This window comes from Microtus pennsylvanicus, chromosome 7 (genome assembly GCF_037038515.1).
Source record: "Microtus pennsylvanicus isolate mMicPen1 chromosome 7, mMicPen1.hap1, whole genome shotgun sequence".
Classification (NCBI taxonomy): Eukaryota; Metazoa; Chordata; class Mammalia; order Rodentia; family Cricetidae; genus Microtus; species Microtus pennsylvanicus.
The window spans coordinates 100107722-100129890 of NC_134585.1; the positions used below are offsets into that span (position 1 = coordinate 100107722).

The 22169-nt window shown below is 42.3% G+C and overlaps 1 protein-coding gene across 3 annotated transcripts in view; it reads left to right on the forward strand.

The window, feature by feature from the left end:
• The window catches only part of Agl (amylo-alpha-1,6-glucosidase and 4-alpha-glucanotransferase), a 69871-nt gene that overhangs the window by 7182 nt on the left and 40520 nt on the right, over positions 1 to 22169 (forward strand). The window contains exons 1-2 of one of the 3 annotated variants that reach the window (XM_075981513.1): positions 11369 to 11586; positions 12143 to 12292. In XM_075981513.1, the coding sequence (XP_075837628.1) occupies positions 12211 to 12292 (82 nt within the window). In that variant the 5' untranslated portion in view covers positions 11369 to 11586; positions 12143 to 12210. Of the gene's footprint in view, positions 1 to 11368; positions 11587 to 11967; positions 12072 to 12142; positions 12293 to 22169 lie in introns of those variants that run through there. The other 2 variants (XM_075981514.1, XM_075981515.1) reach the window with 2 other exon arrangements.

A 22169-nucleotide genomic window follows, 5' to 3' on the forward strand; every position in this document is an offset into this window, starting at 1 on the left:
AGGAAGGAGACAAAAGATGGCAAGTTGGAGACCAGTCTGAGCTAAGTAGGGGTTTTCAGACCAGCCTGGACTCAAGTCTGTGTCTCAAGAAACAAAGAACTCAAAAGGAAGGAGTGAAGGAAGAGTTTTGGTTTAAGTGGTTTGCGTTTATAGAGTAAAATGGGAAAGTCCAGGGCTAAAACCCCGAAACACAGCCACGGGGAGGACATGTCTAAGGTTCAGAATCTCTATGTGTGTGAAACATCCAACAACAAAAACTGAGCTTAACAGTGGCAGCCACACACTAGCTATTTTCTTCATGTGCAAAGTACCATGATCCTACCAAAAACCAAAATATCGAAATTAGGGACAGCACATTTTTTTCTGATGGAATTCAGCAGTCGGCAGAAACTTGACAGACAAGTGCTATTGAAGGGGGTAGGGTGGGTGGGAAAAATCCTTCAGGATGGCCAGGGAGCAAGTGCCACCCCTGAAAGCTAAGGTCAGGCTGTATTCCCACCAACCAAACATTTTTGGCTGCAAGTTTTAAGATGTAACCTACATAGCGATCTCCAGCCCGGGATATAGAGTGAGACCCTGTCTCAAAAAAAACAAAGTAAAGCAAAAATCCTTGAAGGGAAGCGTGGGAAATGTGAGGGATTTAAAAGGCAGAGGCATAGTACTCAGAGGGACGGAGTAAAGTACACAAAGTGATAACTTTTAGAATGTTTTCAAACGTCATTCAACTTGTAAAACGTTTAGCATGTGTCAGAAAAGTAACAAGTTGAGTTCCCTAAGTATGAAAACACGAGGCTCAGCAAGGTGACTCGGCAGGTGGCAGTCTTGCCACCAAGTGTGGAAACAGGAATTTGATACCTGGGGCACACAAGGAAGAAAAGAACAGCCTTGTGCAAATCGTCCTCTGACCTCCACACATAGACCGCGCCACATCACCACCCTCACATACACACGGAGAAGTAAACAAATAGGTGCAATTTTAAAAAATGAAGGTGTGAGCACACGCAGGTTGAAGGTGTAACGGCATGCCTAGTGTCACTCACACGGGAGCGGTTTATAAATCATCCAAAGATGGTTTTTGTTTGTTTGTCTTGTTCGCTTGTTTTCTTCTTGCTCTGTGGAACAACCCTCGCTGTCCTGAAACTCACTCTGTAGACCAGGCTGGCCTCAAACTCACAGAGATGGCCCATCTCTGTCCCCGAGTGAGTGCTGGGCTTGAAGGCGTGCACCACAACTGGCTGAAGATGTTGTTAAAATAGATTTTGACTCAGCTAGTGTAGCACCAGGCCCGGGATTCTGCAAATGTATATTGGTATTTTGTCTGCATGGATGTCTGTGTGAAGGTGTTGGGTCCTCTAGAACAGGGGGTTTACAGACAGCTGTGAGCTGCCATGTGGCTGTTAGGAATTGAAACCAGGTCCTCTGGAAGAGCAGAACAACTGAGCCATCACTCCAGCCCTGGGGCTCTGAATTCTTTTTTTTTTAAATATTTATTTATTTATTATGTTTACAATATTCTGTCTGCTCCAGCCCTGGGGCTCTGCATTCTTTTTTTTTTTTAAATATTTATTTATTTATTATGTATACAATATTCTGTCTGTATGCCTGAAGGCCAGATGAGGGTGCCAGACGCTTTACAGATGGTTGTGAGCCACCATGTGGTTGCTGGGAATTGAACTCAGGACCTTTGGAAGAGCAGGCAATGCTCTTAACCACTAAGCCATCTCTCCAGCCCCCAAGGGGCTCTGCATTCTTATCAAGCTTCCAAGTAGCACCAGTGCTGCTGGGCCCCCCGATGAGATGACACTTTGAGTAACAAAGACCTGGTAACTCCCAGCTTACCGAAGCACCTGAGAACCCAGGGAAAACTCTCTGCGTTCTGCTATGAACTGTGTAGATGCACCGAGGTGAGGAAGTGGGAGAAATAAAGCATTACTCATCAGTCATTAAACTGATTGTTACGTTTAGCAAATGACCATCAACATAAGCCAGCCAAGAGGATGCCTGCGCTGCTTCTTATATAGTCCCAGTGTGTGCTCGCCCGGGGACATGCCATATAAACACACGTGGGATTATCATAAAGTTCAGTGGCATGTGTTTAACACGGAAATTCCACAGCTGTAAATCTGTGGGCTTACGTGAGCAGAACTGCTAAAGTCTCAGATAAAGCTCAGGCTTTGGAAGCCATGTACCTAGCTACCAACAGGGTGTTTCTTGCTCTCTGCTCACTTGTGACCTGTCCATCAAGGAAGACTAGAGACATTTGATCAACATCCTGAGCCCTGTAGCACAAATAATAAAAACCCAGAGATAGATACTAGGGTTCAACCTGGCAAAGCAGCCAAACCAGTAGAAAGCTCTTACCTCTATGAAATCTTTAGACTAAAAGAGAGCAAGTTCCTGTCTCATTACACCTTATATTCCTCGCTAGTGCTGGAATTAAAGGTGTGCACCACCACTGCCCACCCTTTCTGGCTAACTAGTGTGGCTGCTGGGATTAAAGGTGTGTGCCATCATTGCCTGACCTGTATGGCTGACTAGTGTGGCTGTTTTGCATTCTGGTCTTCAGGCAAGCTTTACTTATTAAAATACAAATGAAATATCAGCACAGAACCCTGCCAGTAAGAGCCTTAAATGCATTAAGAAATCTAGAAGAAGCTTGTTTCCCCCATGTATCCTGCTTGGGTAGCATTCACAGGCCTATCAAGGAGCAAGTCTTCTCCCCAGACTCCGTGCCTGTGTTCTCACATTTCCCCGTCTTGTAAACTGAGCAACTACTTCAGTCCTAATTTGTATTCCAACTTTGCAACTAAGTTTGCAGAGTAGCAAAGAACCCCTGACTTCTGAGGTCTTGGCAGGAAAGCCAGTAATGTAACCCTTTCCCAGCCTCTTCGCTCTAAATGCTATTTATTTGTATCTGCTACCTGTAGTCTAATGGCGAACCTGAAAGCAAAGAGGACAGCATTGTCTACAAATGAAACTTAGGACTAGAATCGCTATACCAGAGGGAAGCCTTGCCTGTGTGTGACGACAGCCTTGGTGGAGTCTGTACTGTCTCTGACGCTATGCTGGTTTAGTCAACAAATTACCCTCTGCTCTATGTATTTCCATAATACCTTTGTGATCACGCCAGAAGTGTACGAACTCTGATTTCTAGTTCCCCTTTACTAGTGACTAGTCACTTGGTACTTTAGGCCTGTAGCATGCAATAGAGAAATATTTTGTCTTTTTTTAAAGATTGTAGTGATAATTAAACCACAGATATCACAAAACTTGGGAACTCTCTGAATTTCTGTTCAAGTACCAAATATTATCACTACGATCACAGCTTTAATTTAGTGGATGAATAAACTGCTTAAATAGGAACATCTCCCAAGACGTTCCCAAGTCAAGAGAAATCAAATAACTGTCAGCACCCCATTATATCTTTCAAACCCCAAGAACTAGGGTAACTACTTGATATCTAATAAGGACACCAAATGAAGCATAAGGCATTTGTGGGTCTAGAGAGAGCTGGTTCAGTGACTAAGAGCATATGTGTCTTCCAGAGGTCCCAAGTTCAGTTCACAGCTCTCAGATTAGGTGTTTCCCAACTGCCTGTAACCCCACCTTCAGGGAATCTGATGCCATCCTCCAGCATCCATGGACAACTGCACTCACGTGCACACACCTGTGCACACATACTTTCAGGTCCTGGAGTCACAAGTATACGCCAGCACCTTTCTCTTGGGTTATTGCTTTAAGAGTAAAGAGCAGGGCCCTTGTTGCCATGTAACAAGAGAGGGGATGCCTTGAAAAGCCTCCTGAAGCTTCTCACACTGCCCGTTCTGTGGTTGAAGATGTGCTCCTCATGGGAGGGTTATGGGATAGAAGACGCAGTGCCCACGCTCAACTGGGACTCAGAGCTGTCATCCAAGGCTCTGGGACTTCTGCAAATTCTACAGGAAAGGGGGACTTGCTGGAAGTCTCATAGGCCAGAAGGCCTTCCCCATGCCTCCTTGTCTTGATGAGTGGAGACATGCCAGAATTTTCTTTCTTTTCTTTTTGTTTTGTTTGTTTGTTTCTGTCCCTTAGTTAGGTATTTCATGAATTAAGTTGCCCAACAGCCCCCACCTCCCCCCCCCCAATCTTTCTGAAATGTAGTATTATCCCCTCTACATATAGCAGAAATGCCTTCAATTTTTGAAATAGGAGTAAGTTCTGTGCATTCCGCCCCTGGTGCTGAGCTTCCGTTTCTGCATTCTGTATTTAAAGTCATTCGTCTTGGGCTGGGTGTGGTGGTGTACATCTTCAATATCAGCACTCACTCACGAGGCCAGCCTGATCTACATAGTGAATTCCAGCCCAGCTGGGGCTACATAGTGAGAAATCATTGTGTTGATACAAAATTGGGCCATCAGAGTGACTTATCTGTACACTTAGTGTCCTGGTGGTTTTGGGCATTGTCTTTCTGTACCCGGTGTTCTATTTACTCCACTCCTCCTTTTAAAGATAGAACTATGAATATGACAAAGTTCTCTGGCACTATGATTTCAACGTTTCTGTTAAGACATAACACAATGGAGGGGTGGGATGTGGAGAGATGGCTCAGTGATTAAGAACATACATTGTTCTGGCAGACCTGGGCTTGGTTCGAGAACCTGTATGGTCATTCACAACCATTTGTAACTCCAGTGCTAGGGTATTTGATGCCCTCCTCTGACCTCTGTGGGTGCTTGGCATACACATGCCACATATACATACATATAAGCAAAACATTGATACACTGAAAAAATAAAGAAATAAAAAATTTTAAACACAACAGAACTATAGCATGCCTCTAATTTTAGATTTTATTCTACTTTTTCTCCAAAAATGCTTTCTACTTTTATTTAGTCTTTGATTTTTTATACATGTATATAATATATCTTGATCATATCATCCCCCCAAGTCTTCCCCCTCATCTGCTCCTAGGAATCCCCCACCTCATTTTCCTCACTAGACATGAGAAAAATGCCTAAATTTCTTTATATTTAGATTTATTTATTCTATGTATGAGTGTTTTGCTTGTGTGTATGCATATATGTGCACCATGTGCATGCATGGTGGCCAAGGAGACCAGAAGAGGGCATTGGGCTCCCCAAAGACTAGGGTTGGTGATGGTTGTGAGCCATCGTGTGGTTGCTGGGAACTCAGCTCCTCTGTAAGAACAACAAATGCTCTTAGCCACTGAGCCATATCTCCAACACCTTTTTAAATTTTTTAGCCCACTGAGTCCAGTTGTTGCTGCCCATACGTGCATGTGTGTGGGGTCATCCACCAGGAATGCGGAACCTACAAGTGGCCACATTCCTGAGAGGAAGTGATTTTTCTCTCCCATAGCAGCCATCCGCTGCCATTATCTCCTCAGCTGAGGTGGGGTTTTGGGGGCCCTTTCCTCTCCATGCTAGAATTTTAAACTGCTTTGGTCTCATTCGGGTCTTCTATAGTACCCACAGGCTGTGAGTTTAGGTGTGTAACAGCGCATCGTGTCCAGAGGACAGACTTTCACAGCATGCCGCCTCTTGCGTCCTTTCTATCTCCTCTTCCATCATTTTCCCTGGGTCTTCGGGTGATGGTTGATACAGACGTTCCATCTACACTGGAGCACTCAGACTCTTTATTCTCAGCACTTTCAACAGTAACGCATCTCTGCTTGAACACACTGCTAAAAGATGCTTCTCTGAACCAAGTGGGAGCAGCACAAATCTATGGATATAAGCATAAAAATATACACATTTATATATACACAAACATAACTTCATTGCGCTTGGAACTCTACAATCTTTCCAATAAAACACCTAAAAGAGAAAGCAAAACCTTCCTAGTACTTTTTTTCATGCAACCAATGAGCAGTAATATACCTAGACAGGGCGTGTAACCCAGGTTCATGGAATAAACTATCCCAGGCACAGATTAACCTAATTTCACGTTTTGCTGATTTTCTACTCTGTTGCATTTAGCAGCTACCACCCCTTTGCTACTGTGTAAGCAGGAAAGTGACTCTCACTGTCACAGTAAATTGAGACGAGGGCTTTTTTTAAACCTCCCGCAGTTAAAATAGATTGGCCTTTGTGGTCACACCACTGACCTTTCCTGAGTTTACTTGACAGGGAGTGAAAATCCCTGACAAATGCTCTGGTGAGTTAGCTTATTCTGGCCATCGAATCACATAGCAGGTGTATCACTAATAGATTATACTTCATCTAATTTTATTTTCATATAATATAGTATATGGTGATCTGTATAAAACAAACACCTATTTTGGGAAGATAATCAAAATACCTTTATGCTAGCTCTGGCTTTATATTCTATTTCCCATCTACTCACAGTTTATCAACATGGCTGTTAAGGCTTGAATAATTCAGAAGTTATATTGCTTTGAAAGGAGTAAGCAATCAATAATGATATGGTGAAAAGAAAAAGTACAGTCCTCTTACAATCAATTGTAAATCTTTTAACACTCTGAAGCCACATGATATAACTGCTCACTTTTGCATTATTCATAGAACTCAATTTCATATTTATATTTTCCAGTAAGTTAACCATGAAGCTTACTGAGTTTGATGCATGCACTCTCTTGGGATGAAGAGAGGGGAGGAAGGGCCAGAGCAGACACTGCTGCTGCTGTTGGATTCATTCCCAGGAGACTGAGTGCTTGCTACATACTAGCCTGTCATGAGAAAAGATCCTTTCTCCTGTCAGTCTCAATCTGAGTAAGAGACAAATGTTTATGTCAGGAAACCTGATGTACAAATTCTGCCACTGCCGTAGCTTTGTTTGGTGACCTGTTTCCGTCCTTCTGACCTTGGCAAAGGAACCGGCAAAATTAGTTATTAATTCATCTCCAAGTCATAGTTGGGAAGATTAATTTAAAACTAACCAAGATAATTAAGAAAGGTGCCGCTTTGGAACATTTAGTAAAGGCTTATGGTTAGCATTATGCCAGCCATAGCTTCACCAGGTGTTTAACAGAAGGAGACTGAACGTTATTGTTTATGGATTAGAATTTCAGGTCTTTGGTTCTGCTGAGTGTCTCAAACTTAGTGCACTTGAGTAGTGTGCAGTAGTAAGCACAGCAATGGAGGTGGTGGATCCAAAAGAAAAGATCCCTCCGAATGTGGGTGACAGCTGTGTGGCTTGGGCAGTTTGTGGGGACACTGGCAGTAGGACCAGGATTTATCCCTAATGCATAAACTAGCATTTGAAGCCCATTCCCTAGGGAGTGATACCTTGCTCAGCCTAGGGGGCAGGGAGGGCCTGACTCAATGTGATTTGACAAACTTTGTTGACTCCCCATGGGAGGCCCTACCCTCTCTGGGGAGCAGACAGGTGGGGTGGAGGGAAGGTGGAAGGAGCAGGAAGAGGGGAGGGAGAGGAAACTGGGAAAATAGGTAAAATAAAAAAAGACTGTTTTTAAAAAAGAAAACAAAAAATTTAAAGAGATAAATCACAGAAATCAGTTACAAGGAGGACCAGTTTTTCATCTCCTGCACACGATTTAGGGAGCTGTGTCTTAGTGCTTTTCTGGTGCTGTGATTAAAATGCCCTAACAAAAACACCTTGGGGGAGGAAGGGGTTTGTTGTAGTTCACAATTACAGTCCATCACAACCGGGAAACCGAGGCTGCAGGAGCTTGAGTCAGTTAGTCACGTCCACGGTCAAGAGCAGGCAGAGAAGGAAGGAATGCGTGTGGGGGCTCAGCTCACTCTCCTTTTTTACACAGCCCAGCACCCAAACCCAAACCCAAGGAATGGTACTTCCCACTTTTAGTCTGGGTCTCCCTACATCAGTTAGCATAAACACAACTTGTACCCCAACAGACCTGCCCACCTGTCAACCTATCTCAGACAATTCCTTGCTGAGAATTCTTTCCCAGGTGATTATAGATTTTGTCAAGTCTACAGTTTAAAACTAATCATCCCACTCTATCATGGCACCAGGGAGCTGATTCCAGCGCAAGCTTATGCAACAGAGAAGACCTAGATGCACAGAGAGCTCACAGTGAAACCAGGATATCAGAGAACGCTGAGGCACACGCTGGGTGGTCAACTTTATGCTCTGCTAAAGCCAAGAAAGAAGAATAAGGAAGTTATCAGCTGCAGACATCATTAGCTTGTGCCAACTGCACAGCTAAGAAGCAGGGCTGGACAGGCATCTCGCTGTGATGCAAATCCTGTAGAAAGCCCAGCACATTCATGTTCGTATGAGACTCCGCTCTGTGTGCAGACACCTTTCTTGGGGAGGGGGGTGTCATAGAAAGAGAAGATCAATTGTTTCAAAGAGGCAGAGATAAAGAGATCATTCAAGTATGATGAGAATTAGCTTCAAAGCCGATAAGGCTCAAATGACATGTTTTCTGATCTGTAGTTGGAAAAACTAAAGGCAATCAGAAGTTCTTGTGTGTGTATGTGGGTAAACACACATGCATGTGATACCAGCCATCACCTCAGGTCTCATTCCTTGGGAGCTTTCTGGCTTTTGTCTTTTTCTTTTAGAAAGACTCTCTCACTGTGTAGCCTGGCCAGCCTGGAATTCACTGTGTAGATCAGGCTGGCATTGAGCTCACAGAGATCTGCCTGCCACCATGCCTAGCCTAGGAACTTCTATCTTCTGTTTTGAGACAGGGACTTTTAACAGAGCCTGGGGCTCACTGATTAAGCTTGGCTCCTTGGCCAGCAAGTCCTAGTGGTCTCTTATTTCTGTCTCCTTAGCACTGGACACAAGCAAGCAAGCACCATTGTGATCTTCATGCGTATGTAGCAAGCATTTTAGCAACTGTGCTGTCTTCCAGACCTTAAGAGATGTTTTTAAGAATAAAACACACATCTTAGGGCTGCAGAGATGGCCCAGTAGTACCAGTGCTTGCTGTACGAGAATGAAGACCTGAGTTCAAATCCCCAGCACCCTCATTAGAAGTTAGGTGAGGTCAGTCATATACTTAATAATCCCAGTGCTGTGGGTGGTAGAGACAGAGGAGATTTGGCTGCTAACCTAGCTTCAGTTTTGGTGAGAGACCCTGTCTCAAGGGAATAAGTTAGATCGTGATAGAATAGACACCTTGTGCACACACATCCAAACACATACATCAGGAAAATATACTGTTATGGTAGCTTGAATAAGAATGGCCTCCATAGACTCATGTATTTGAATGCTTGGTCATCAGGAAGTGGCACTACCTGAGAGAGATTGCGTGGTCTATCAAGACACTAACAAGAATGGTGTGACCTTATTGGAGGAAGTATGTAACTAGGGGGCTTTGAGTGTTTCAGTAACCCAAGTAAGGTTCAGTGGCTCTCTCTTCATGCAGCACTGTGCCTGCCTGCACTCTGTCATGCTCCCTGTCATGATGACAATGGACTAAACCTCTGAAACTGTAAGCCAGCCCCAATTAAATATATTTCTGTATAAGAGTTGCCATGGGCTGGGTGGTGGCGCATGCCTTTAATCCCAGCACTCGGGAGGCAGAGGCAGGCAGATCTTTGTGAGTTCGAGGCCAACCTGGTCTATGAGAGCTAGTTCCAGAGAGGCTCCAAAGCTATAACAAACCCTGTCTCAAAAAACCAACCAACCAAAGAACAAACAAACAAAAAAGAGTTGCCATGTTATCCTGTCTCTTCATACCAATAGAACACTTACCAATACACACACACACACACCCTTAAAATAGGATATTCACTTATACCTAAGCATTATAAATATTTGTATAATTTTGCCATCCAGACAATACCTGCCTCAAAGCCTCTTGCAGAAATGAATACAGCTAGACAGACAGTTTTCACAGAACATAGCACACAGCAAAGGAGCTGTCTGTCGTTAATCACTCTCTTTATTTCACATTATGAAGCCTCCAAAAATTGAGTTCCCAAATCTTGAAAAAATCTAGCATTTTCATTAGAAGAACTAACTTCTTTAAAAAATGACGTCCTCGATCTACTTTACTTCTTTCATGTATTTGTGATTTGGGCACTACTGTGAGAGTTTTGCTGGAGGCAAGGCAATGGGAAAGGCTAGTTTTGGAGTCCTGGAGAAGACGGGTCGATGGTCTGGGGAGGGCAAAACAAGCTGGCCATAGGACAGTCTGGTGAGTTTGTACCAGATGAAAAGTCAGAGAATGTGGGGCCATTCCTTATTTCAGATAGGGTAGTCGGGGATATATATGTATATCAACCTAAGTTTTCATGTATATATGTGAAACCAACATGCAGCAACATGGTAGCTGGGTCACGTGCTCTCACCAATCAACCCTCCCCATAAAAAGAGCCACTGTGTTGCTCAGCCTATTGGCAGCCTTGGAGTGGGGGATTTATAGTTTTTATAGTCAAGCAAGAGTTTGTAGTCTGTTCACAGAGGCACGCTCTGGCCTCCACTCTTCCTAAGACCCCAGGAGGGAAGAGACCTAAAGGAGCATCATAAATCCACACACGGGAGAGGAACAGAGCAGACAGATTTCCTGCAGGGGAAATCCTGAGATGCCGCCTAGAAAAAACGAATGTCCTTACAAGCTAGAAAGCAAACTCCCTCTTTCAACTTGTCAGGTCTTTATAGATACCAAGCCACGGAAATAATGTCAGTGCCCTCAGATAAATGGTTTGCTGAACAGAAATCACCAAGAATGCACTGCAAATCACATTCGCTCCACTGTACATTAAGTGACCTTAAGCAAGTTACTTAACCTTTGGAGCCTCGGTTTCCTTACTTTTAAATCAATGGTTTGCTCAGCCTGTTATAGAACCCAGGACCATTTGCCCAGGGGTGGCACCGCCCATTTACCTGCAGCAGCAATCATAGAACAAAGAAATGCCTCCACAGGCACGCCCATAGGTCAATCCGATGGAGGCAGCTCCTACTAGTCTGTGGCAAATTAACATTAAATAACATTAAAGCCAACCATCCCAGTGAACCTCACGCATTCGAAGGACTTGGAAGAGTATCAGCTATCTCTTCAGTATTGTAGTTGATATTTACTAGTTACAGGACATACATTATTTTCCAAAACATTTCACATATTTTATTTTTGCGGTATGTGCGTGGTGGGGAAGCGGGGGGTTGCCAATGACATTTTAGGAATTAGGCTTGCAAAGAAGTTAATGACTTGTACAATATCTTAAGAAATTGTTTTTTCCTAACTTGCAATTTCTTGACAGAGAGAACTTCCCTAAACATTGTCTCCGCTTATCTTTGCTCTTTAATTCACTTTTCCTGGAAAGGAACAGTGATGATGCAACATGGGCTTTGAAGACCATACAAGGACCCTGTCCCCAAGACCCTGACCCCCTCAAACCCCGCCCCCCACCGCTGCGCCCACCTCTCGCGAGACCAGCGGTCTGCGCTAGCGGGAGTGAAGACTCCCGGAAGTGGGGGGAGGCAGGACCACGCCCCCCTGAGCTCGTCCTCCGGCCGCGCTGGGCGGAGTCTCAGCTGTCCCCGGCCTGTCACTGTCACCTGGCTGGGGTCCCGGTGTCCCTCCCCGTGCCCTTCAAGGCTCCCTGCCCTCCCCGGGCTGCCGCTCGGCCCGGCGTTCCCGCTGCGCCCGGCTCCCGCTCCCGACGCCGCACGTCTGTCCCGCTCGTAAGTGCCTGGAATGCGTCCGGCTGTGGACGCGCATTCTTTCTATCTATAGCCTCTCTGTACATCGAATGCCGTCACAGCTATTCCCGGGGCAGCAACTGCTTCCTTCTCTAATCACCTCCCCATTGGTGGCTTCAGACCCGAATTTGGGAACCCTTTGCCCTTCCACCTGTTCCCTGAGCAGCCTGATCTCTTGGAGGCTGCAGTGCCATTTGGAGTTTTCTGGGCCCTTGGACTCGGGACGGAATTTTTACTCCTGAATTCCAGGCTTTCCCAGATGAGTTGCTTTTCCCTGAGAATGCTTTAGCTTTTTTTTTTTTTTTTTTTTTTTGGTCTGTCCTGTTTTGACTGTAAGAATCGACATTTTTGCTTCAGGCTTTCTTATTCTGCTCCAAGAGAGAAGAAACTTCTCCCTTCTTGGATTTTACGGACAAGATTTCATTCTTTCTCATTGCTCTTCTAGGCTTTAAATCTATCTAGGACATGTAAGTGCCACTGTCAACTCTAGAGAGTTTTAGCTCGTATTTTCTTTTCATAATTACCTTTTGTTTTATAGGGGTAACTCATTCCACTTTGGGGTCCTTTTAATTCTACGGGAAGACTTCAAATCCTCCGGCAGCCAAAATGGAACACAGTAGACAGATTCGAATTTTACTAATGAATGAAATGGAAAAGCTAGAGAAGACCCTCTTCAGACTTGAGCAAGGTCAGTCACAAGTTGTTTGATCAGCTCTCTTATATCTTTTATTGCATTGACGGTCTATTACTTTTTTTTAACTTAAAGTTAGGGACTGGGGGTGGTGGGTAAGCTCAGTGGTAGAATGCATACTTAGCATAGATGAGGCTCAGATTAAATCCTCTGTATGAACACACACACACACAACTTAAATTTCCTAGATTTAGCTTGATTTGTGCCAAGATACTGTGTTCCACATTACTGGCGACTAATGAAGGTTTATGGTGGTTAAGAATAGATATTTCTTGTTAGAACAATGATAGCTCAGTTCACTTGGTTGCCAACTACCACCTAATGAAGAAACTACAGAGCATGGAAAGTGACTTGGGGCAGAACCTTTGCCTAGTCTGCGAGAACTGGATTCAGTCCCAGGAGAGAAGGAAGAAACTACATATGCAATCAGAAGATTGAACATGCTATTTGTAATAGCACTTACGGATATAGCTTATTCAATCATATGTAATTTAGCTTTGTATATAATCTGTAGTGTTGCTTTTTAGAGTGCACTTTTCTCCTCTATTGAACCTAAGTATTGGTAAAACAGAGTACAGTATAGTACTGTATAGTATAAGTATAGTACAGTAGCTATTCCTTGCATTATCAGAAGCCTCTCAAGCAAGGAGAAGATAAGGCCAAATAAAAAAGTGGGAAATTGGCCAGGTGATGGTAACCGTGTTTGAGCCAGGGATATAGCTCAGTGGTAAAGTGCTTGCCTAATACAAGCAAGGTCTTCGGGTTCGGACCCCAGCATGACCAAAAGATACAAATAAAAGATCAAAGATCCAATTACAGTTCTATAAAACAAACTGACAGATAACTTTACTTTCAGTACTGAATACATCTCACTTATAATTTATAAATATAACTTGTGAGATGCAAGTAGAAAGTTTTTAATGTATCAAGACAAAATCAGCCCTCCAGTGGATGTATTAAACAAATATTGACAAGCATCTGGAAGAAGTTTTTTCTTTAGTGTTTTAAAAGTTGAATTTTTGAAAGCTGTGTTCCCTTGATGCCGAATGGCCCTCTTCTTCCAAATCTGTTCGGGGTTTTAGGTCACCGAGTCCTGGCTTCAATTTTGGCTCTCCTGAGTCTGCACTTTTCTTGGTTTTGGCTTTCCTCCCCCATCTTCAGCATTCCCATCAGATTGGTGGCTCCCATTAGGCTCTCTTCCTTCCACATTTCAATTAATTGCCAGTGTCTGCTAGGTTTTCTTTTTTCTTCTACCATCAAAAAGTTTTGCATTCTCACGGCCTCATCTCTTGCCTCTCTGCTGAGGACTCTCATTGAAACAAAGGCCTGGAGTTTCCCTTTCTTCCTGGAAGCTTTTGAATCAAGTATAATGACAATGTTGAGAAGTAGCTTTGCCTTTGTTCGGCTGCTAACAAACAGATGTTGAGCACATTTACTCATATCCTTGTAAAGATATGGTTGCTGTTGCTCTCCTCTGGCATTCGGTTTTAAGACTGTAAATTAGTAATTCCTAGTTTTTTAGTGATACAGCCCTAAGCAACAAGGTATTGGTCTTTCTGCTTAGCCGTCCACTCCCTGGAGTTTAGTTAGCTTTGTTATGACTATCCAGTAGATTTGTCATAGGGTAGTTCTGTCAGTTTCCTCCCATGTGTCCTAAGTCACCCCCTTTAGCAAACCCCAGTGATGTCTCTCTCTTCAGCTTTTCCCAGGCTAGACTCTCAAACATCTTAATGTCTCCTCTTTAACTGTCATCTCTCCTTAAAGTCTGAAATTCCTTTGTGATATCTCTCTGTTTGTCTCTTCCATCTAACCAAATGAGAGAGAGCCCAAGTCATCTTTTTATCCAGGCTCTTCCCTTTTGACTTTTGTGTACCTGATTCTAAAATCCCTGCCTGACTTCCAAGGCATTCTGAATGGTTCTGCACTTTTCTCTTGCCAAGACTGAATCTCGCTGTTCCCTGCCCTCAGTGTCTGAATCTTTCTAACTTTCCTCTTCCTTCCGTCTCGAGTGGCCTTCCTCACACCAGTGTTTGCATGTTTACTCCTGCCAGACCCCTCTGTGCATGTTGTCCTTTTACTGTCATTCTGTGTATTCAGCGTTCAGTTAAAATGCTACCACCTTAGCGAAGGCTTCCTCTAAATTTTTGCTTTCTCTGTGGTTTGTTCACTGATCAGCTAATTGACCAATGAAGCGTCTGAAGCTTGGTGGTGGTACAGTACCCAGCTGGAGGCTGAGCTTTGTGAGGCTGGGATAGTATTACAGTCTGAGCACTATGTGCACCACTTAATAAATGCTTGCTGAACCCCAGTGAAAACTAGCCCAAGCTGGAAATTCAGCTAAACTGCTTGAAGAGACAAATTGAAGGGCTTATTAAGACTAATGTCACTCCGTAACACTAGATGAAACCAATAAATCCATCCATTTTTTGTGATAGCGGTGTGATCATATTATTTTAGAAGGCAATTTATAATGTGAAAGAAGCATTGATTAGAGAGAACACTGGGACAAGAAATAATTGAGAAGACTTTTTAAATTTATTTTTAATTGATTTTTATTGAGCTCTACATTTTTCTCTGCTCCCCTCCCTACTTCTCCCTTTTCCCCTTCAGCCCTCCCCCAAGGTCCTCATGCTCCCAATTTACTCAGGAGATCTTTGTCTTTTTCTACTTCCCATGTAGATTAGATCTATGTATATTTCTCTTAGGGTCCTCATTGTTGGAGAAGACCCTTTTTTAAAAATCCTGTCCGGGGGCTGGAGAGATGGCTCAGTGGTTAAGAGCATTGCCTGCTCTTCCAAGGGTCCTGAGTTCAATTCCTGGCAACCACAGGGTGGCTCACAACCATCTGTAAAGAGGTGTGGTTCCCTCTTCTGGCCTGCAGACATGCACACAGACAGAATATTGTATACATAATAAATAAATAAATAAATAATAAAAAATAAAAAAATAAAAATCCTGTCCACCCTGTCTACATGCTGAGGCAAAGGCAAGTGGACCTCTGTGAGGTCTAGGCCAGCCTGGTCTACATAGATTTCCAGGCCAGCCAGAGCTACACAGTGAAACTCTGCCCCCTCTCCTCCTTAGAGAATTGCAACTGGGCTGTAGCTCAGTGGATAAAGTGCCTGCTGGACAAGTACAAGGAAGATCTCCATGCTCCATTAAAGTTGGCTTTAGTGGCATGCACCTGTAACCCCAGCACTAGGGGTACTGAGACAGGTGGTCTAGGGACCTGTTGGCCAGCCATTCTGACCAATCAGTGAGCTCCATGTTCAGTGAGAGACCCTTCTCAAAAAGTAAGATGGCTATGACTTGAGAGATATCTCAGCAGTTGCTGCTTTTACACCTACATGGTGGCTCACAACCTCCTGTAACTCTAGTGCCAGGGTATCTGACACCCTCTCCTAGCTTCTGTGGGCACCGCACATACACATGGTGCACACACATGCATGTGGGCACTCGTACATATATACACAAAATAAAAATAATCTTTAATTTTTTAATCTTAAAAAATAAGGCAAAGAAGAATAAAGGAAGACACCCAGCATCAACTTACGGCATGAGTTTATATCAGCAATACTCACAGGTGCATACACCTGCATATACATTGCACACAAGAAAGAAAGAGAAAGAAAGGAAACAAATGAACAGACGTACAAGATTAAAGATAAGAATTTAATGATATCAGAGTTGAAAACAGAGACAATAAGAAAAGTTAAAACTCACAGAAGTTGGTGACAAGGGTAAAGGAGAAACCTGGTGATATTTGGTCTTTCATCCTTGACTGGTCCCCAATCCCTTCTCTGTGTTTATTTTTTCATCCTAAGCGCCAGTTATAATTTTCAACACTGACATCTCTATAGATCCTTCAAATTCAAGTAAAAGTCAAGTAAATTGTCTATTCTAATCAAATTATAGTCTTTTCTATTTTCCTTGTCTCATAGTGTATCAGAAAATGAACAAAATTGGTATTCCTCAGACCTGAAATTAATTCTTCCATCTTTTGCTCATGCCATGAAAATGTATGGAGATCAGAAGAAGGTTTTCAGGAATTGGTTCTTACCTTCCACAGTATTCCATGAGGGAACTCGGGTTTGTCAAGCCTGGGTGTCAAGAACTCTTACAGGGCTAACCTATGAGCCTAATTGTTACTATTTTTTGTTTGTTTTTTTAATAAATGTTCAGCTAAGCATGGTGGTGCACACCTTTAATCCTAGCACTTAGGAGGCAGAGCCAGGTGGATCTCTGAGTTCGAGGTCAGCCTGATCTACAGAGTTAAGTTCCACCTCCGCCAGGGCCACACAGAGAAACCATGTCTCAAAAACAATAAAATAAATATAAAATAAAATACAATGTTCATTTACAAGGGTTTCCTTAAAAATGATTTATTTATTACTTATTTTATATATTTGCTTGCCAGCATGAGTCTACGTTTACCATATGCATTCATGTGCCCCCAAAGGCCAGAGGGTATTGGATTCCCTAGAACTGGAATTAGAGGCGATTGTGAGCTGCCTGATACAGGTGCTGGAAGCCGAATCCAGACCACCTGCAAGTGCCACAAATGCTTTTACCTGCTGAGTCAACTTTCCAGTCCCCAAAGGTTTCTTGATTGAAATCTACCCAGCCCCTATTGGGAATTTTTGTTTACAGTAGTAATTTAATGTCTTGTCTTCCTAGCTAGCTACTTACCAGAGGGCTATGGCCAGTCCAAGCGTTCTTAGTGTTAACATGAACAAGATAGCCACACCATGTACTGCTGTGACCTAAGCTAATTTTAGCAGAGGTATTTCATGGACTGTCAGGAACCGGTTCAGTTTCAGCAATTTGACTTAGCAGTGGCTTTGTGCTTTGGGAATATTTACTAATCCTTTACTGGGATAAAGAAAGAAAATATAGCATCTTTCTTTCTTTGAAGAGTTTGGTAACATAGGAATTGGTACTGATGCTCTAAATTCATCAGATAAATAAAAAAAAAAAAGACATCCTTGGAAAAGGTAGAGGTTGTAGTCTAATGGAGGCTCACAGCCCAACCTCCTTTATTTGTTGTTGTGTTTTGCCTTGAAATCCACCTATATCTGAACTAGGTAGACAAGCCATATTGTCTTAAATCATACAGATTAGGTTGTGGCTTCGTAGTAGAGCAACTATATAGCATGCATTAGACCTTAGACGCCATTCTTAACCCCACAAAAAAGTAAATTAAATTAAAAATCAGAAATTTCTTTTTCCAAAATTTAGTAACAGGAGTAAAAATAACCACAGACATCTTTTACTTAGAAATTGCCAAACTTAGCCAGGTATGGTGGCATGCACCTTTAGTCCCAGCACTTAGGAGGCAGAGGCAGGTGGATCTCAATGAGGTCTAGGTCTGCCCTGGCCTGTGTAGTAAGACACAGAGGGAAGGGGGGGTGGAGGGGAGACCGAAACTGACTGACTTGTAGATGAAGTGTAAATGTTCGAAATTTGAGATTTATCCTTTTTAGAAGTGGTGATCAGCCTTCCATCATGTGAAACTTAGAAAATACCATCATAAAAACAAATAAATCTTTGTTTGACCCTTTGAGGTAAACGTACATGAGAACTCATTCTTTCATTTTTGAATAAAATGAAGCTGTGGAGCAGACAGTTGGCGAGTGTGAAAGGTTTCGTGCTCTGTGGCTCTCCACTTTCTGTTGTAGCTAATCAACTCTGGTGCTGCAGCAGGAAAGCAGCCATAGATGTGCTTATGTTCCAATAAAACTTTATTTGTAGGAACATGTTGTGCTAGAATGCAGTTTCCCTTGTTATTGCAATGTGTTCTGATTTTTACTCTAGAAATCCTTTTGTTATTGCATTATTTTATCTATATAAGTGAATACCTGTCACCTTTATAAGTTTTCTAATATGTTTCTACTATTCTAAATAAAATTTCAGTTGGTTTTCCAATTAATGTGTAAATATAGATTAGCTTATAAAAATAATTGCTAAATGTCAAGAAAAATAGACATTTACTAGCCATATTTCAGCAACAGTCTACATAATAGATGAATGGGATTCAAGATTAAGGTCATAGTTTAGTACATATAACCAAAAGAACTCTTTTTTATTCATATTTGGATATCTTCATATGTATTTTTCTTTTAAATATTTGAGGCTATTAAAGCTAATTATCGGAATAAACTGAATTTTTCATATTTAATTACCTTATTACAAAATATTAAATTAAGACTTAAAAAAGTTAGTGAACTTTAGGGGGCTGGAGAGATGCCTGAGGTGAAGAGTGTTTCCTACTCACACAAAAGACCCAACTTTGGTCCCCAGCACCCGCTTTCGGTGGCTCACAGCTGCTTGTAACTCCAGCGACCCCTGTACCCATATGTGTGTATATCCACATACATGTATACGTACGTTCAAAATGGGGCAGCTGGGCGTGATGGCACACGCCTTTAGTCCCAGCACTCAAGAGGAGGAGGCAGGTGGATCTCTGTGAGTTCAAGGCCAGCCTGGTCTACAAAGTGAATTCCTGGGCAGCCAGAACTACACAGAGAAACCCTGTCTTGAAAAACCAAAAAGAAAAAAGAAAGAAAAAGAAAAACAGGCTGGAGAGGTATCTCAGTGGTTAAGAGCACTTGGTACTCTTTTAGAAGATCCAGGTTCAATTCCCAGCACACACAAGACCACAGATAGCCATCTGTAATTCCAGTTCCAAGGTTCCAGTGCCTTCTTCTGACCTCTAAAGGCACTAAAAATGCATATAATGTACAAATATATATGCAGGGGAATTACATAAAATAATTTAAAATAAATCTTTAAAAAATAGTGAACTTTTAAAAAATAAAAAATATTCAGGCATACTGTTTTCTTGATAGTGTCTGCTTTATATGTATGAGTGTTTTGCCTGCATGTTTGTATGTGTACTTTGTGCTTGCCTGGTCCCCAGTGAGGCCAAAAGAGGTGCCAGGTCCCCTAGAACTGGAGTAAAGGATGGTTATAACCACCATGTTGGTGCTGGGGACTGAAAATGCTCCAGCAACCTTACTTTCATTTTGGTGTTTCATAATTTACATAATCCGTAAGAACAATATACATGAATACTACATACAAATAAATATTCGTATTTGAAGAATGCTTCTTTTCTTTCTCAAGTTTCTTGATAATCCATTGCTCCAAATACTGTTTGAGAGAGGTTAGGTGAGTTTTAACCTTTGTACTACAGTTTCTCTGTATCATTGTGTAATTACTAAAGCAATATTTGTATAAACTTAAAAGACAAGTTGTTTATCAGCAATATCTCTGATATTTGTACATCTTCCAGATGTTGCTGCTTTTCCTGGTGGTAAATTTAATTAGTCTTAGAAAATGTAGATATTTCTAATTCTGAACATCAGACAGTATTACTTCATTTATTGATTGAGACGGGTCATGCTATGAGATGGAGTTTTTATTTTCTTTTGTTCTGTTTTTCCAATGACATTTTTTAGCCCTGGCCAGCCTGGAACCTGCTACATTGACTAGGCAGGCCTTGCCTTTCTGGTGATCATTCTCCTTTTGCCTACTGAACGCTGGGCTCATAGGTGTGCACACGTGCACACAGCGCTTTTGTGTTTGGGCCAGTGTGGCCTAGGCTAGCTTTGAATTCCCTATGTACCCAGGTTGGTCTTGAAGTTGTGATCTTCTTGCCTCAGCCTCTGAGTCCTAGGATTACACCAGTTATGTTTCAATCCTTCATGCAGTTATTTTTAAATCTATCTCAGTGTTCATACAACTTTAATTTTCGTTATTTTTCAAGTAAAATTATAGGAATATGTAAAAACTATCAGAATCATTTTGTAATCTGTTTGTTTACCCCCCTTGTCCTAGTATTACGCTATGTATTTTATATTTGTCCCTGTATCCTATGTTTCAGCCAGACCTTTTTTCTAGAGGGATTTCAAAAGATGCAGTTTGATAGCATGTTATCCATAGTAGAGTTTCTTTTAAAACAGGCATCAATCTTTTCGATTGCTTTGTTTCCGGGGCCAGAGCTGTGATGGCGGCAGTAGAGCAGCAGACATAAAGGATCACTGCCACTCAGGGCAGCCTGGGGGAATCATCGAAGGGTGGGGATTGGCTGTGGGAGCTGTCAGAGCTGCAGGTTTAGCAGCTAAGTGCTCCATCTTAAGTGAGTGCAGTTAATAGTAGCCCAAAACAAATTAGCATCAAAGCTCACTGATCTAGCAAACCAGATACAATAGAAGATATTGAAATTGTGGCCTAAATGGGGCATAGAGACTTATGAATTTGCACTACTTTTATTCAGAATATTTGTATGTATACGTATGTATGTGTGTATGCATGTCCACATGTGTGCAGGTACACATTTATGTGCGGGTATTTATATTCACATGAAGGCCAAGATTAATCTCGGGTGTTATTCTTTAGGATGGCACTGGGGTTGCCATTAAGGCCAGGCTAGGTTGCCAGGGAGCCCCAAGGAGCCCTTTGTCTCCATTGCTGGGATTACAGACATGCACTCCCATGCTCAGGTTATTTATTTATTTATTTTACATTACAACTTAAGTTTCCCCTCCTTCCTCTCCTTTCATTCCCTCTTCTGCCTCCCCACCCTCCATTATTCCTCCTCTGTTTGTGTTCAGAAATGATCTATGTATCGATTAAATTGACAGAGACCCATTACCTGGATGGGTTACTTTAGGGTCCAGTAGTCTCCATAGTTTTGTTGGGGGCAGTAGTTGTAGGTCTTTGGCTGTCTACAGAGCAGCATTTGTTGTATGAGGTTTTCTGTCCTGCCCGGTTCCTGCAATCATTAAGTCCCAAAGAAACCACACAGAGGTCTACATTAACTATAAACTGATTGGCCCATTAGCTCAGGCTTTGTATTAACTCTTATAACGTGTTACTCTTGTCTGTGTTAGCCACAGTACCTTTTTCAGCGAGGTAGTCACATCTTGCTTCTTCTGTGGCTGGTCAGAACTGCAGAGGAATGGACTTCCTCCTTCCCAGAATTCTGAATAGCAAACTGGGCATCAGCCAGTTAAAGTGTCAGACAGAGAAACAAACCATGTGAAGAGATAAGAGAAACCCAGTGCAGATTGACTCTATCAACCTAGATCAGACTTTGGGGAGTCTAATAACAGGCAGTTTACTCCCAATATATTTTAGCCCAGTACAATTTGAAAAAAAAAAGTTTTCTGGTGTAACACAATCCCCGATGCACAAAGGAGCATAATTACATTGAAATTCAACTTGGGGTACATGTCATGTCCTCCAAGAAGATGGAGTCTAGAGATAGGCTACCTGTACTAGCTTAAAACCCAAGGGTCTGGCCTGGTCTCAGTAGATAATGTAGAGGTCATTTGGGCTATTAGCCACCTATGGTCCTGGTTGTGGGAGCTTGGGGGAGCCTCTGGCTACAAGGGCCATTTGGATTAATAGCCACCTCCGGTCCTAGTTGTAGGGGCTTGATATGGCCTGACTCAACAGATAACACAGATCACTAGACTGTTAATCACTTCCAGCTCTCAGCTTCCTGAATGGAAGAACAGGTTTTTAATCTTTTCCATTGGAAAGACAATGTGTATGCTTAACATTGATGGTTTATCTGGAGATCTTTGGGCTCAAGGACCTTTGTGCTGTGCTGCCAACACTGGACAGGTTGTGTCTATGTTTTTAGGAATATGTATATATGTATTGTATGTATACGTATGTAACAACAATGAAAAAAGGTCATTCATTTGAAAGAGAGCCAGAAGGGGTATATTGAAGGGAGGAAAAGGAAGGACTAAATTAAATAATTATAATCTCAAAATAAAAGAAATAATTTTTTAAAGTCTACTATAAACCAACCTAAACTTTTTCTTGAGTTAAGTGTAATTTTAACTATAATGTATGTGGT